The sequence below is a fragment of the Myotis yumanensis genome, unplaced genomic scaffold (assembly GCF_028538775.1).
Source record: "Myotis yumanensis isolate MYYU_CA2020_CCGP unplaced genomic scaffold, mMyoYum1.0.hap1 SCAF_3, whole genome shotgun sequence".
Classification (NCBI taxonomy): domain Eukaryota; kingdom Metazoa; phylum Chordata; class Mammalia; order Chiroptera; family Vespertilionidae; genus Myotis; species Myotis yumanensis.
In genome coordinates, this window is record NW_027223754.1 from 198,962,348 (window position 1) to 198,976,166 (window position 13,819).

Sequence of the window (13,819 nt, forward strand, 5' to 3'; positions counted from 1 at the left end):
ATTAGATGCTGCTCCATGGTTTCTGAAAGGCTTTCATGAATATTTCTCCTACATCTCATTTGGTCTTCACAGCGTGGGTGAGGTGGGATTACCTGTATTTTTTCTGTGACTCAGGAAATGCAATTGCTTGCCCCAAAGTACAAAATTAGTTATTGATAGACGCAAACTAAGACTTATGTCTTTAATTTCTTATGGGTATTCGTTTTTTTTGTTATTTGTATGTTGTTGTTTTACCTTTCACTGTGACAGTTTTCTTTTTCTTGAAGATGGGAATTAGTTGAGTTTGGTGTTTTTGCCTCACATTATCTGGAAACAGACATTGTTTTGAGAACTGTGGCTGATGCTTCTTGATGGAGCCAAAGGAATCTGGCTGCCCTTCTTGAATAGATCCTAGATCCTATAATAGATTCTTGAATAGAAGCATGGATGAAATGACATATTTGTTTTCCTATTTGTGGGATGGATTTTTGGTGTGGTCAGAAGATAAGATCTTCCACATGGCTTTGAAATTATCTCTATATATAAAAGCCTAATATGCTAAGTGTCCAACTGAGCAGTCGACCGACCGGTCACTATGGCATGAACTGACCACTAAGGGACAGATGCTCCAACTGGTAGGTTAGCTTGCTGCTGGGGTCCTGCCGATCAGGACTGAGTGAGATGGGGCCAGACACTCCCTGGAGCCCACCCGCAGTGCCTCCCATGGTCCCTCCCTGGCCACTGGCCCCAATCGGCCCTGATCGGCCTCGATCAGGACTGGGTGAGATGGCCTTGATCAGCCCCGATCACCGGCCAAGTGGAGAGACCCCACCCGTGCATGAATTCATGCACCAGGCCTCTAGTGTTGAATAAAAAATGATAAGAGCTCCTTAAATGGACCTCTGTTTTATTTCTCATTGCATTGAAGGTCAATGTGATGTATTCACGAACAGTTAGTGCTATGGTGTAGAAATAATACCAATCATCCCTCATTTGAATCACTTCCTCTTTGTGTTTCTTTAGAGATGTGTGATGTGAGGTTAGTAAATAAGGGGAAAACTTAGGAAAACAAGCTATTTTGGGCCTTGGTGAATGTGGGCATTGGTATCTGTGCTCCTTGCTATCATACGCTGAATAACAAACTTATGTCTAAAAATACATACCAGATTCTTCCCTTTGATATTTGCATTTTCTCTTTCCTGAGGAACATATGCAAATATTTGTACCTATATGATGCATTTAGATAGAATTTTCCCAAGACTCTTTTCACAACCTTTTGAACATACAAAGTGAATGAAGGAAAACTATAGAAAAGGCAATCATGAAGAAAACCAAATGATTAATTTCTGGAAAGAATATTGTGCTTTGGGAAATTTAAAACGGCATCTTCTGCCTGTGCTATATCAAATTATTTAAGAAGCTTGGAGCCTAGTCAGTGTGACTCAGTTGTTGAGCCTTGACCTATGTATGAACCAGGAGGTTGCAATTTGATCTCAGTCAGGGCACATGCCTGGGTTGTGGGCTCCATCCCCAGGGTGGGGCATACAGGAGGCAGCCGATCAATGATTTTCTCTCATCACTGATGTCTCTCTCTCTCACTTCCTCTCTGAAATCAATAAAAATATTTTTTTTTTTTAAAAAAAGAAGCTTGGAGAGATTTAAGATTATACAACTATAACTAGTGGCCTAAACCCTGAGCCTAGCCTAAACCCTTGACCATGGCCATCAGTTAGTGGTAACTTCTGTTACTTAACTCCCTGATTGAGAAGCGAGAGGCTGATGTACAAGCTGTCATGCGGCTTGTTGTCCTGTAAGGACATACTCACTCATTTATCCAGCCAAACCTTCTGGATGCCTGGATTTATCATGCAAGTTAAGTGAGTAAATAGCATGATAGTGATGCTGAAAGTTTCATGGTTTCTATTCTGTAACCCCTCCTAATCCTTAGTTACTCTCTTCCCTCCCTCTGTGTGTCCCTGTCAGCGTAACAACAGACCTCAGCATCCCAGAGATTGGAAGACCCCCACCTAGCTCTGCCCGCAGGACACACCGATCCGATCCGATCCGATCCGTCCTGCCATTTGGAGCATTGAAGCTCAGATTCCCAAGCCCCCTTTGAATCTCCCAGTGCAGGGATGCATTATCTGTAGGAGGTGACTATCTTGCCAATCCAGGGGCACGTGGAAGCAATTTTGTAGAAGCCCAGCCATTACCGGCACTGGCAGAAGGAGTGGGGTTATTATTTCCATTTTCAAGCTGGGAAGCATCTGACCGCTATTAGCCAAATGTGGTTCTCCAGTTGGGACCCAGTCCTGAATCAGGTCCTTAAATCTACTCCGTGTTAATCATCTGAATAAATATCCGTAGCTTTTGTAGTGACTAATGTGGGTGCACCGGTATGTTTTTGTTTTATTTGCACTACTCATATAAAACTGAGCTGTATGCTGTAAAAGGAAAAAAAAGATCTGTCATATCACTCGATTTATAGTTACCCAACACTCATATAAAAAGAGCTTGTCTTTTACAGTAGCACTTAGGCAAGCATGCTCTTTTGCAAGGCCTCTTAGCTCATGGCTCACTAAGTAGATTTTGGAAAGTTGAGAAACAGAGATGGAACGTTTTTCCAGAACCAGTGGAATGTCCCACAAGTAAATCTAGGGTTTTCAATTTCAGATCCTCCGGAAGAACTGAATTCATTTTCTTTCTTCCCTCTTAAAAGATTTATCTCGGACACTGGCTGATGCAGGGACTGTCTGTACCTCCCTCCCTTCTTAAAACCGTCCTCTGCCTTAGCCCTGTCATCGAGTTCGCTTATGGGGAATTGAAAGCAGACTCCCCGTCTCAAAAATGGTGTCTTTGCAGCCTATTAAGCTAAAAAATATTACATTTGAGGATTTATTTTAGATATTTATATTACGTTGTGAAATATCACTGCTTCCTTGTCTGTGAAATATGCTGCATTTGAGGATTGATATTAAATATGCCTCTTAGGACAGGAACTACCAATTTTTATTTCAGAAGATAAATGGCATGTAGAGACAGAAGCTCAGATCTAGCATCATTTATTATGCGGAAATCACAGAAAATACCATTTGTCCCCTTAAGCCTATACTGAGTCCCCGTCTCTGTGTTTCATGGGGAAGGTAAGATTTGCTGTGTCACAATTTCCTTTCTTTCTGCTTAAATATGGGATAACTATCCCAAGTCCAAATTACAGGGGGGTTTTTTTTGTTTTTTGTTTTTTTTAACTGATTTTTTTTTATTGTTGTTTAATCTAGGCCCTAAACCTGGAATTGACTGTCAGTGTGCCAAGGAGGAATATGTTACATAAATTTTTGTTGATGTTGTTAAGCCTCAACCAAGGATTTTTCCCCTCCATTGATTTTTAGAGAGAGTGGAAGAGAGGGATGGGGGGGAGGCAGAGAGAGAAGGAGAGAGGGAGAGAGAGAGAGAGAGAGAGAGAGAGAGAGAGAGAAAGAGAAAGAAACATCGATGTGAGACACATCAATTGGTTGCCTTCCACATGTACCCTGACAAGGGCTGGGGATCAAGCCTACAACCAAGGTATGTGCCCTTGACCTGGAATTGAACATGCAACCCTTCAGTCCATGGGCCAACGCTCTAAGCACTCAGCCAAAATGGCTAGGGCTCACATGAAATTTTAGTGGACCATGATGATTTAACATTATGAGCCAAATTATTTTTAATAATTTTTAATAGAGTCCGCCCCCCCCCCCAAGTTTTAACCTCTTCATTTTATAAATGAGAACAATGACACTCTTTATTTAATGGCTCAGGTTCACATAAAAATGGAATTCAAATTCAGGTCAGTGTAGTGTCAAAATCTGCTTTTTGTAACACTGTGTTAATTTGAAAATATAGAACTGTCTATATTTGATTGAACAAGAAATTTAAGTTTAATAACAAGCATTATAATATAGTAACTAAGAATAGTGATTTGTAGTGATTTGATGGGTGGGTGGGTGTAGAGCAAGGGAGAGTGGCAGTAACATAAGTTATATTGTCTTCTATCATAGTAGAAAACAAAAAGTAATATATAAAATTGATCAAGAAACAATGGGATACACATATGGATGTGTCCAAAGAAGTAATAATGCAAACTCTTTTTTAAATTATTTTTTTTATTGCTTAAAGTATTACAAAGAGGATACACACATGGATGTGTCCAAAGAAGTAATAATGCAAACTCTTTTTTAAATTATTTTTTTATTGCTTAAAGTATTACAAAGAGGATACACACATGGATGTGTCCAAAGAAGTAGTAATGCAAACTCTTAAAAGAGGTTGTACTGGAGGGACTAGGACTGTGATTGATAAAGAATAAAACAAAAATGTACTCATAATTTCACAACTGAGAGACAACTTGGAGTGTTTTTCTGTCTTTTTTTTTTCTAGTCACATAAAAAGCCTTTTTTAAAAAAAATATATACTTGAGATATATGTATAACTTGTTTCCTTGTATCCACTTTCCTCACTTTTTCATTATATATTAAGTATTTCCATATCGTTAAATATTCTTTAAAGACAGACTTTAATGACCTGAATGCCTCCTTTATATTACTTCTTTTATGACTTCCTCTACTCTTAAAATGTCTTCCAGCAAAAAAAAAAAAAATTTAACACTTTGTAGAATTTAGTTATTAAAAACTAGAGGCCCGGCGCACAAAAATTTGTGCACTGCTGGAGGGTGGGGGTGTCCCTCAGCCTGGCCTGCCCCCTCTCACAGTCTAAGAGCCCTCAGGGGATGACCTACTGATGGCTTAGGGAGCATGCCTAAGCCACAGTCTGGCCTCCCTCTGCGGGAGGCTACCAGGCCAATCAGGGGAAGGTGCCACCCCCATCACCCCACTGCTGCTGCCACTCCCGGCCACCGGCCCTCCTTGGCCCTGGCAGCCTCTGCAGTTTTGTCCAAAAGGACATCCGGAAGGATGTCCAGAAGACGTCCGGTCTATCCAGTCTAATTAGCATATTACCCTTTTATTAGTATAGACTGTAGTTATTTAGTAGTCATAACTACTACTTGAACTTATGAGTTGCTAACTGTGACAGTAAATAAATTAGCCTTCATTTATTAGCCTATTTAGGAAGTCATTTGCTTTTTTAGGTTACATACTGGCTTTTGAAGTACTAGAACGTGGGGGCTATTGGTAAATGCAATTCTCTTGTTTCTAACAGCTTATATTATGACTGCTTGGATAGAGGTGGTGTTAAAGACTAGTTAAGAGCATGGATTGGTATTATATCTTTAAAGCTCAGTAGCGGTGGGACTTTGGGCAAATTACAGCTACTTATTACACCTCTTTTTCAAGGTTATAAAGACTAAATGAGATAATGAAGTACATAGCACAGAGCCTGACCTATAGGTAGTACCGAATAGTCTCGTGTGTGTGTGTGTGTGTGTGTGTGTGTCCTGTCATTGTGAAGCCGTTGGTTATTGGACAGAACAACGGTGATTGGCCTTCGTAGAGGTTGAACAGCATCAGAACTTTCAAAGTAGCTGGCCATGGGGAGGGAAAGCAAATAACCCATTTTTAAATCTGGGCCAGCAGGAAGGCATCTTTGTTCTGTCCCATTGAGCTAAGTCTTATAAGTAACTTCAGACTCTGCAGTGAGCCAGCCGCACACATGCATTTACCAAGTTCATGGCTGTGTCTGCAGTGCTTGACAACCACTGAAATGCATGCCGGTGCCCCAAATAACTGGCTTATGCTTTTTTTCTCATTATTCATTGGCTACGTAGTTTTTATATTAAGGCCTATGCTGCTCTAATAAATGATTATGGATGGTAAAGTAAAGGCTTCCATTTCCTGAGTGCTGACTATGTTATATAGCTAAAGGCTTTTCATGCATTATCTCATTTAGTCCTCCTGGCTACTCTGTGAGACTGTTACTATCATCCCTTTTTTATAGATGAGAAAACTACGATTGATTGAGATTTGGTGTTACCTAATGAGAATTTGAGTGCTGCTTTACCTGACTCCAGAATCTGAGCCTTTAGTTTTACTTGTAGCTCTACTGCCTTTGTTTCATAATTACTGCAGAGCCTCATTTATTGACTCACTCGACATTAGTTGAGGTCCTACTCTGTGCCCCCACACAGAGTTCTCAGTACTGGGTTATAGCACACAGACAAAAGTTCCTGCCCTCCTAAAGCTTACCTTCTATAATGCTAAGTTACTTGTGTCCATTTCCCTCTTAGAAAGAGTGTTCCCCATAAGGCAGTGACTGTGTCTTATTCCTCTTGATTTAGGGGAGGGGGTTGGTGGGGTGTAACTGAAATTTATTCAAGACTAAGAATAATTCCTGGGCATATGAAAGAATTATTTCTACAAAAATACTGGAAGCTAAGGCATGCCACCTTCTGTTTGTCTCTTTATTTTAGCACTGGCTTTTATACCTTCCAGAGTCCTCAAACTGGAGTTGTTCTTACTGGTACTTTATGAAGCATTCAGGGGTTTATTATTGTTTATGATAAAGTGGCTTTTTGATATCTTGGTTTCTTTGACTTCCCTAAGTGTTTTGTAAGTATGTGGGCCAGCATAAAAATCATCTTTCTTTAGAATGCACTAAAAATACATCAGACAATTACATGATACAATAAATAAAAATATTCTGATATAATTTTAAAAATACATGATATAGCAGGAGAGCCTAACTGTGAGGGGAAAAATCATGATACATTTTATTCTGTGATTTCAAGAATATTAAATCTTTCCCTACAAGTGAATTATTATAATTTTAAAGAAAATGGTATCATAAAATGTTTGTGTTGAATGTCATTTATTAGCCAGGTAAAGGTTGAAACTAATTTTAAATAGCCTTGGATGCAGGCTACTGTGAAATAATCTTTACACAGGAAGTCATCAATAAATACTAGCAAGTATGTGGTATTTTAATAAAGTAGTTGCCTTATTTTTCCCTTGGAAATACAATTAAACCTTTTTGATCCCATGAGGAGCAAATGGCTGTTAATGTTTCTCATTTTTTTAAGAATCATTTATCCAAAATTCCTGGCAAAGCAGCTGGCTGTTCATTTTAGAGTTTGACATTGCTTCTCCTTGGGACGTGATGCTGGGCTTTCTGATAACCAGTGCAAACTCCATGAATATCTTTCGTTTCTCTAGAAGGAGGCTACCAGCTGGATATGCAAATACTCCCCGAAGGCCCAAAGAGTGATGTGGACTTTTCAGAGATTCTTAATGCAATTCAAGAAAGTAAGTTTCACTCAAATTTTAAATTTATTGTAAAAGAGGAAACTCTTATAATACTTGGGAGGGGTCCCTGAAACTAGAGACCTTGGATGCCAGAGTTTAAAAAAAATGCAATGATGTCTTAAAGGAGATATGGGTTAAATAGTTTGAGACCAGAAGAGATGGTTAGTGAAATGCAGATTTAATTTATAAAACTGTGAACCACATAATATTGGGGTCTTTGAAGAAGCCTGGTGGAAAACCTTAGTGGAATTATAAATTCTGTATATGGAATATGCTATGCTATTTAATAAATCACTAGGTATTGTAATTTTTTAGATTCCTGGGTTAATCATACCAAATGAAAAATCTGTAACAAACCAGAATACTATTCCTTTGCTGAGATGTAAGTAGTAGGAAATAAGTGTTGATGCAGTAAGCCAAATTCAAGAATTTATTCTCTAAAACGGGCATCAGGAGTCACTGATGATGGGCTGTGACCCAGAAGTGAACCCCTCTCTTCTAAGAATTTTGATTAATCAAGGTTTACTCTTTTTAGGCTACTTTATTTGTGTTTTATGGTTTTCACTAGGAATTTTTCCATAATTAATACATTTAATCGAATTATAGATTTAGCCCTAAAGATGGATGATGCAGTATCACATACTAAGTCATTAATATTTCTGTTTTGTTATTGGAGCTCTAATCTATAATAATAAAAGTATAATATGCTATTAGACCAGACAACTGAATGACCTTCTGGACCTCATTCTGGATGTCCTTCCGGATGAAGCTGCTGTGGTGGGGGCCAAGGCAGAGGCAGTTAGGGGCTATCAGGCAGGCAGGCGAATGGTTATGGGCGATCAGGCAGGCAGGTGAGTGGTTAGGGGTGATCAGGCAGTCAGGCAGAGGGGTTAGGGGTGATCAGGCAGGCAGGCAGAGGGGTTAGGGGCGATCAGGCAGGCAGGCAAGCAAGCGGTTAGGAGCCAGCAGTCTCGGATTGTGAAAGGGATGTCTGACTGCCGGTTTAGGCCCAATCCCCGGGCCTAAACTGGCAGTTGGACATGCCCTGAGGGGTCCTGGATTGTGAGAGGGTGCAGGCTGGGCTGAGGGACCCCCCCTCCCCCATGCATGAATTTTGTCCACCGGGCCTCTAGTTCTAGATAATGATGTTCCTCTTTAAATAACAATGTTGCATTTAAAGGATTTGGATGTGAAGATCATTGCATCGCATAAAGAAACAATGCAATTTTGTTGTTGTTGCTACGATGAGTTTTGTGACGTTGCATTTGTATGTGAGTTTTTAATAAACAATTTCAAGCATTTTTAGTCATCCCCTTTTGTCATTATACTACTCTCCTGACCTTATGAGATACTATCTCCACTTTTTGGACAACTTAGGGTGGGAGAAGTAAAGTATCAAGGTCATCTGATAAGTAATGGAGACCAAACTAGAATGAAGGGTTAAGTCCTTCATGAATGTGCTCAGTTTAGGTGTTTAAGCACACATAGGTGAAGGATCCTAAAGTTGAAGAAGATGAGGCTGAAATATTTATGATGAAGAATGTAAGAGGACCAGCTATTTGTTCTGGCTGGACAGTCCCTTCAGAATAGGTTCATGAAGAAAAGAGAAAAATTTCCCGAGGAGAATAAAAATCAAATTAATAATAAGTACTGATTTAATTTGACTGGAAATTGCCCTTTTAAGGGCCAAGTAGATACAGATCTATTGTAACTTAAATAAGTTCTTAACATTAAATATATCTTTTTTAAAAGTAAAAAACCAAATTAATAGATATTAGAAAATAACTTTTCATGGAAAGTTATAAAATTATTTAATTACATTATTTGATGTGAAAGATGATAAAGCATACAGTGCTGAAAGGATTTAAAAATATTTTAACCCAGCCGTTGTGGCTCAGTGGTCGAGCATTGACCCATGAACCTAGAGGTCACTGGTTCGATTCCTGATCAGGGCACATGCTCAGGTTGCAGGCTGGATCCCCAGCGGGCCCGTGTAGGAGGCAGCAGATGGATGATGTTTCTATCTCTCTATCCCTATCCCTTCCTCTATAAAAATCAGTAAGAAAATATTTTAATAAATGATACAGTGGCTTCCCTGCAAGTCAGGAGATGAATATTTTTAGGGCTGAATGAACTTACATCAAAATTAACTAAATGTTTATGAGACTATTTTTATAGTAATTTTTGTTAGCACATCTTAGTAAAAACATTTGTATATGACACTTTATAGTTTAGAATGGTGAATTTGTTATGAACAGATAGAAGAATATAAGTTTGTGAGTACTTAATACTTAAATTTAAAAATAAGAAAAAGAAAGTGTTATTTCATTTTAAAATGCAAATCAAATTTTTTATTGGCTTAAGAATTTTTTAATCTGAGAGAACCAAGATGGCAGCGTAGGGAGCGGACCTGTGTGTGCTGCTCTCTCACAGCATCATTGAAACTATCAACTATGAAGTAAACAACCGCCACTCAGAACCATGGGGAAGTTGGCCCAGTGGGAGATCTACAACTGGAAGAAAAGAAAGAAGTGCAGTGAGACTGAGTGGGAGCTACGGAGGCACCAAAACCAGAGGTACGCAGTCACACGCCACGCGGGCTGCAAATGAATTCTCGGTTTTTTACGAACCCTCGAATCCTCTGGGCTTGCTCGGGGCGGGTCTCTGAGGCCCCAGATCCCACAGGGAGAGGCGGCCACGGCCTTACAGTGGTCGGAGAGCGAGGGAAGCTCTGACACGCGGCTGCTCGCCGGCACTGAGGGACAAGAAGTCCTGGTGTCCTGGGGAGGCGAGGGGCGCGGAGACGCCGCCAGCTATTTCCTCCAAGCTGGCGACTCCCTGTGACCCCGCCCTACCCTCAGGGCTGTGCCAGAGGCACAAGAGGGAATGACTGTGCTTTTACAAACTCTCAAATCCACTGAGCTGGTTCGGGCGGATCTCTGAGGCCCCAGGCCCCAAGGCAAGAGATGGCTTGGCCTTCCAGCGGTCAGAAAGCGAGGGAGGCTCTGGCGCTCGGCTACTCGCCGGCACTAGGGGACGCAAAGTCCTGGTGTCCTGGATAGGCAAGGGGCCGCTGAGTCTCCGCCCCGGCGACTCCCTGTGACCCCGCCCTACGCAATTTACATTCCCATCTGGGCTGTGCCAGACTCACAAGTAGAAACGCCTTTGCTTCTGCAAACTTTCAAATACACTGAGCTGGTTCAGGCGGGATCATGAGGCACCAGACCCTACGGGGAGAGGCAGCACGGCCTTACAGCCATCAGAAAGCGAGGGAGAATCTGTTGCACAGCTGCTCGCAGGCACTGGGGGACACAAAGCCCTGGCAGAGATTCAAGGGGCCGCGGAGACTCAGCCAGTGTTATTTGCTCCGCCATGGCGACTCCCTGAGACTCAGCCCTAATCAATTTACATCCCCATCCAAGCTGTGCCAGGTGCACAAAAAGACCCACCTGCGCTTTTGCAGCCTATCCCAACAAATTGGAGACTTCAACTGCTCGCAGCCATGGGAGACACACTCAAGAAGCAGACCCAGGAGAACCAGGATGGCGGCATAAGGAAGAGACCTGTGCGTGCTACCTCACACAACAACATCGAAACTACCAAATATCAGACAAACACCTATCATACAGAACCATGGGAAAGTTGGCCGAGTGGAAGCTCTACAACTGGAAGGAGAGAAAGAACATTGAGACTGAGTAGGATGTGACACCAAGTACAGAGCCCAACCCAACAAACTGCAGATTTCAACTCCTCGCATAGAAAGAAGCGCATTGAGACTGAGTAGTATGTGCAGAGGCACCAAGTACAGAGCCCATCCCAGCAGGCTGCAGATTTCAGCTCCTTGCATCTGGGAGGGACGCAATCGGGGGGCAGAGTCGGGTCCGGGGCCGGCCAGGGCTGGGCCTGACTGGGCCGGCACTGTGGAACTGCTGTACCAGCAAGCGCACAAACATGCCCACTGGTCCCAGTCTCTTGTGGGGCGCTGGGGGACAGCAGACAGGCAGTCTGTGCACTTGGTGGAGGGCAGGAGTGCTGGATGTTCAACCACCAGGAATGCCTGGAGATTTTGTCTGGTGGGGAGTTGCCGGCAGGGGACAGAGGGCCAAACTTCCTGTTTCCCCGGTAAGGCTGGGATGGCCCCGGTGAGGTTGAAACGGCCCCGGTGTGGTAGGGACAACCCCGGTCAGGTTGAAACGGCCCCGGTGTGGTAGGGATGACCCTGGCCAGGTCGAAACGGCCCCGGTGTGGTAGGGACAACCCCGGTCAGGTTGAAACGGCCCCCGTGAGGTAGGGACGCCCCGGTCAGGTCGAAACGGCCCCGGTGTGGTAGGGACAACCCCGGTCAGGTTGAAACGGCCCCGGTGTGGTAGGGACGACCCCGGTGAGGTTGAAACGGCCCCGGTGTGGTAGGGACAACCCCGGTCAGGTTGAAACGGCCCCGGTGTGGTAGGGACAACCCCGGTCAGGTTGAAACGGCCCCCGTGAGGTAGGGACGCCCCGGTCAGGTCGAAACGGCCCCGGTGTGGTAGGGACAACCCCGGTCAGGTTGAAACGGCCCCGGTGTGGTAGGGACGACCCTGGTGAGGTTGAAACGGCCCCCGTGAGGTAGGGACAACCCCGGTCAGGTTGAAACGGCCCCCGTGAGGTAGGGACCACCCCGGTCAGGTCGAAACGGCCCCGGTGTGGTAGGGAAACCCCGGTCAGGTTGAAACGGCCCCGGTGTGGTAGGGACGACCCCGGTGAGGTTGAAACGGCCCCCGTGAGGTAGGGACGACCCCGGTCAGGTTGAAACGGCCCCCGTGAGGTAGGAACGACCCCAGTCAGGTTGAAACGGCCCCGGTGTGGTAGGGACAACCCCGGTGAGGTTGAAACGGCCCCCGTGAGGTAGGGACGACCCCAGTCAGGTCGAAACGGCCCCGGTGTGTTAGGGACGACCCCGGTGAGGTTGAAACGGCCCCCGTGAGGTAGGGACGACCCCAGTCAGGTCGAAACGGCCCCGGTGTGGTAGGGACGACCCTGGTGAGGTTGAAACGGCCCCCGTGAGGTAGGGACAACCCCGGTCAGGTTGAAACGGCCCCCGTGAGGTAGGGACCACCCCGGTCAGGTCGAAACGGCCCCGGTGTGGTAGGGACGACCCCGGTGAGGTTAAAACGGCCCCCGTGAGGTAGGGACGACCCCGGTGAGGTTGAAACAGCCCCCGTGAGGTAGGAACGACCCCAGTCAGGTCGAAACGGCCCCGGTGTGGTAGGGACAACCCCGGTGAGGTCGAAACGGCCCCCGTGCGGTAGGGACGACCCCGGTCAGGTCGAAACGGCCCCGGTGTGGTAGGGACGACCCCGGTGAGGTTGAAACAGCCCCCGTGAGGTAGGGACGACCCCAGTCAGGTCGAAACGGCCCCGGTGTGGTAGGGACAACCCCGGTCAGGTTGAAACGGCCCCGGTGTGGTAGGGACGACCCCGGTGAGGTTAAAACGGCCCCCGTGAGGTAGGGACGACCCCGGTGAGGTTGAAACGGCCCCGGTGAGGTAGGGACGACCCCGGTGAGGTTGAAACAGCCCCCGTGAGGTAGGAACGACCCCAGTCAGGTCGAAACGGCCCCGGTGTGGTAGGGACAACCCCGGTGAGGTCGAAACGGCCCCCGTGCGGTAGGGACGACCCCGGTCAGGTCGAAACGGCCCCGGTGTGGTAGGGACGACCCCGGTGAGGTTGAAACAGCCCCCGTGAGGTAGGGACGACCCCAGTCAGGTCGAAACGGCCCCGGTGTGGTAGGGACAACCCCGGTCAGGTTGAAACGGCCCTGGTGTGGTAGGTACAACCCCGGTGAGGTTGAAACGGCCCCCGTGAGGTAGGGAGGACCCCGGTCAGGTCGAAACGGCCCCGGTGTGGTAGGGACGACCCCGGTGAGGTTGAAACAGCCCCCGTGAGGTCGGGACGACCCCAGTCAGGTTGAAACAGCCCCGGTGTGGTAGGGACAACCCCAGTGAAGTTGAAACGGCCCCCGTGAGGTAGGGACGACACCAGGGGTTGAAACGGCCCCCGTGAGGTAGGGACGACCCCGGTCAAGTCGAAACGGCCCCGGTGTGGTAGGGACAACCCCGGTCAGGTTGAAACGGCCCCGGTGTGGTAGGGACGACCCCGGTGAGGTTGAAACGGCCCCCGTGAGGTAGGGACGGCCCCGGTCAGGTCGAAACGGCCCCGGTGTGGTAGGGACAACCCCGGTCAGGTTGAAACGGCCCCGGTGTGGTAGGGACAACCCCGGTGAGGTTGAAACAGCCCTGGTGAGGTAGGGACGACCCCGGTGAGGTTGAAACAGCCCCCGTGAGGTAGGAACGACCCCAGTCAGGTCGAAACGGCCCCGGTGTGGTAGGGACAACCCCGGTGAGGTCGAAACGGCCCCCGTGCGGTAGGGACGACCCCGGTCAGGTCGAAACGGCCCCGGTGTGGTAGGGACGACCCCGGTGAGGTTGAAACAGCCCCCGTGAGGTAGGGACGACCCCAGTCAGGTCGAAACGGCCCCGGTGTGGTAGGGACAACCCCGGTCAGGTTGAAACGGCCCTGGTGTGGTAGGTACAACCCCGGTGAGGTTGAAACGGCCCCCGTGAGGTA

The 13,819-nt window shown here is 46.1% G+C and overlaps 1 protein-coding gene across 6 annotated transcripts in view; it reads left to right on the forward strand.

Moving 5' to 3' along the window:
• ANO4 (anoctamin 4) overlaps positions 1 to 13,819 on the forward strand; it is a 310,025-nt gene that overhangs the window by 156,587 nt on the left and 139,619 nt on the right. For 4 of the 6 annotated variants that reach the window (XM_070410904.1, XM_070410898.1, XM_070410903.1 and 1 more), the window contains one exon: positions 7,125 to 7,214. The exons of 1 other annotated variant lie outside the window; for it this stretch is intronic. In XM_070410904.1, coding sequence (XP_070267005.1) covers positions 7,125 to 7,214 — 90 coding nt within the window. The remainder of the gene's footprint in view (positions 1 to 7,124; positions 7,215 to 13,819) is intronic. One more of the 6 variants, XM_070410901.1, reaches the window with a different exon arrangement.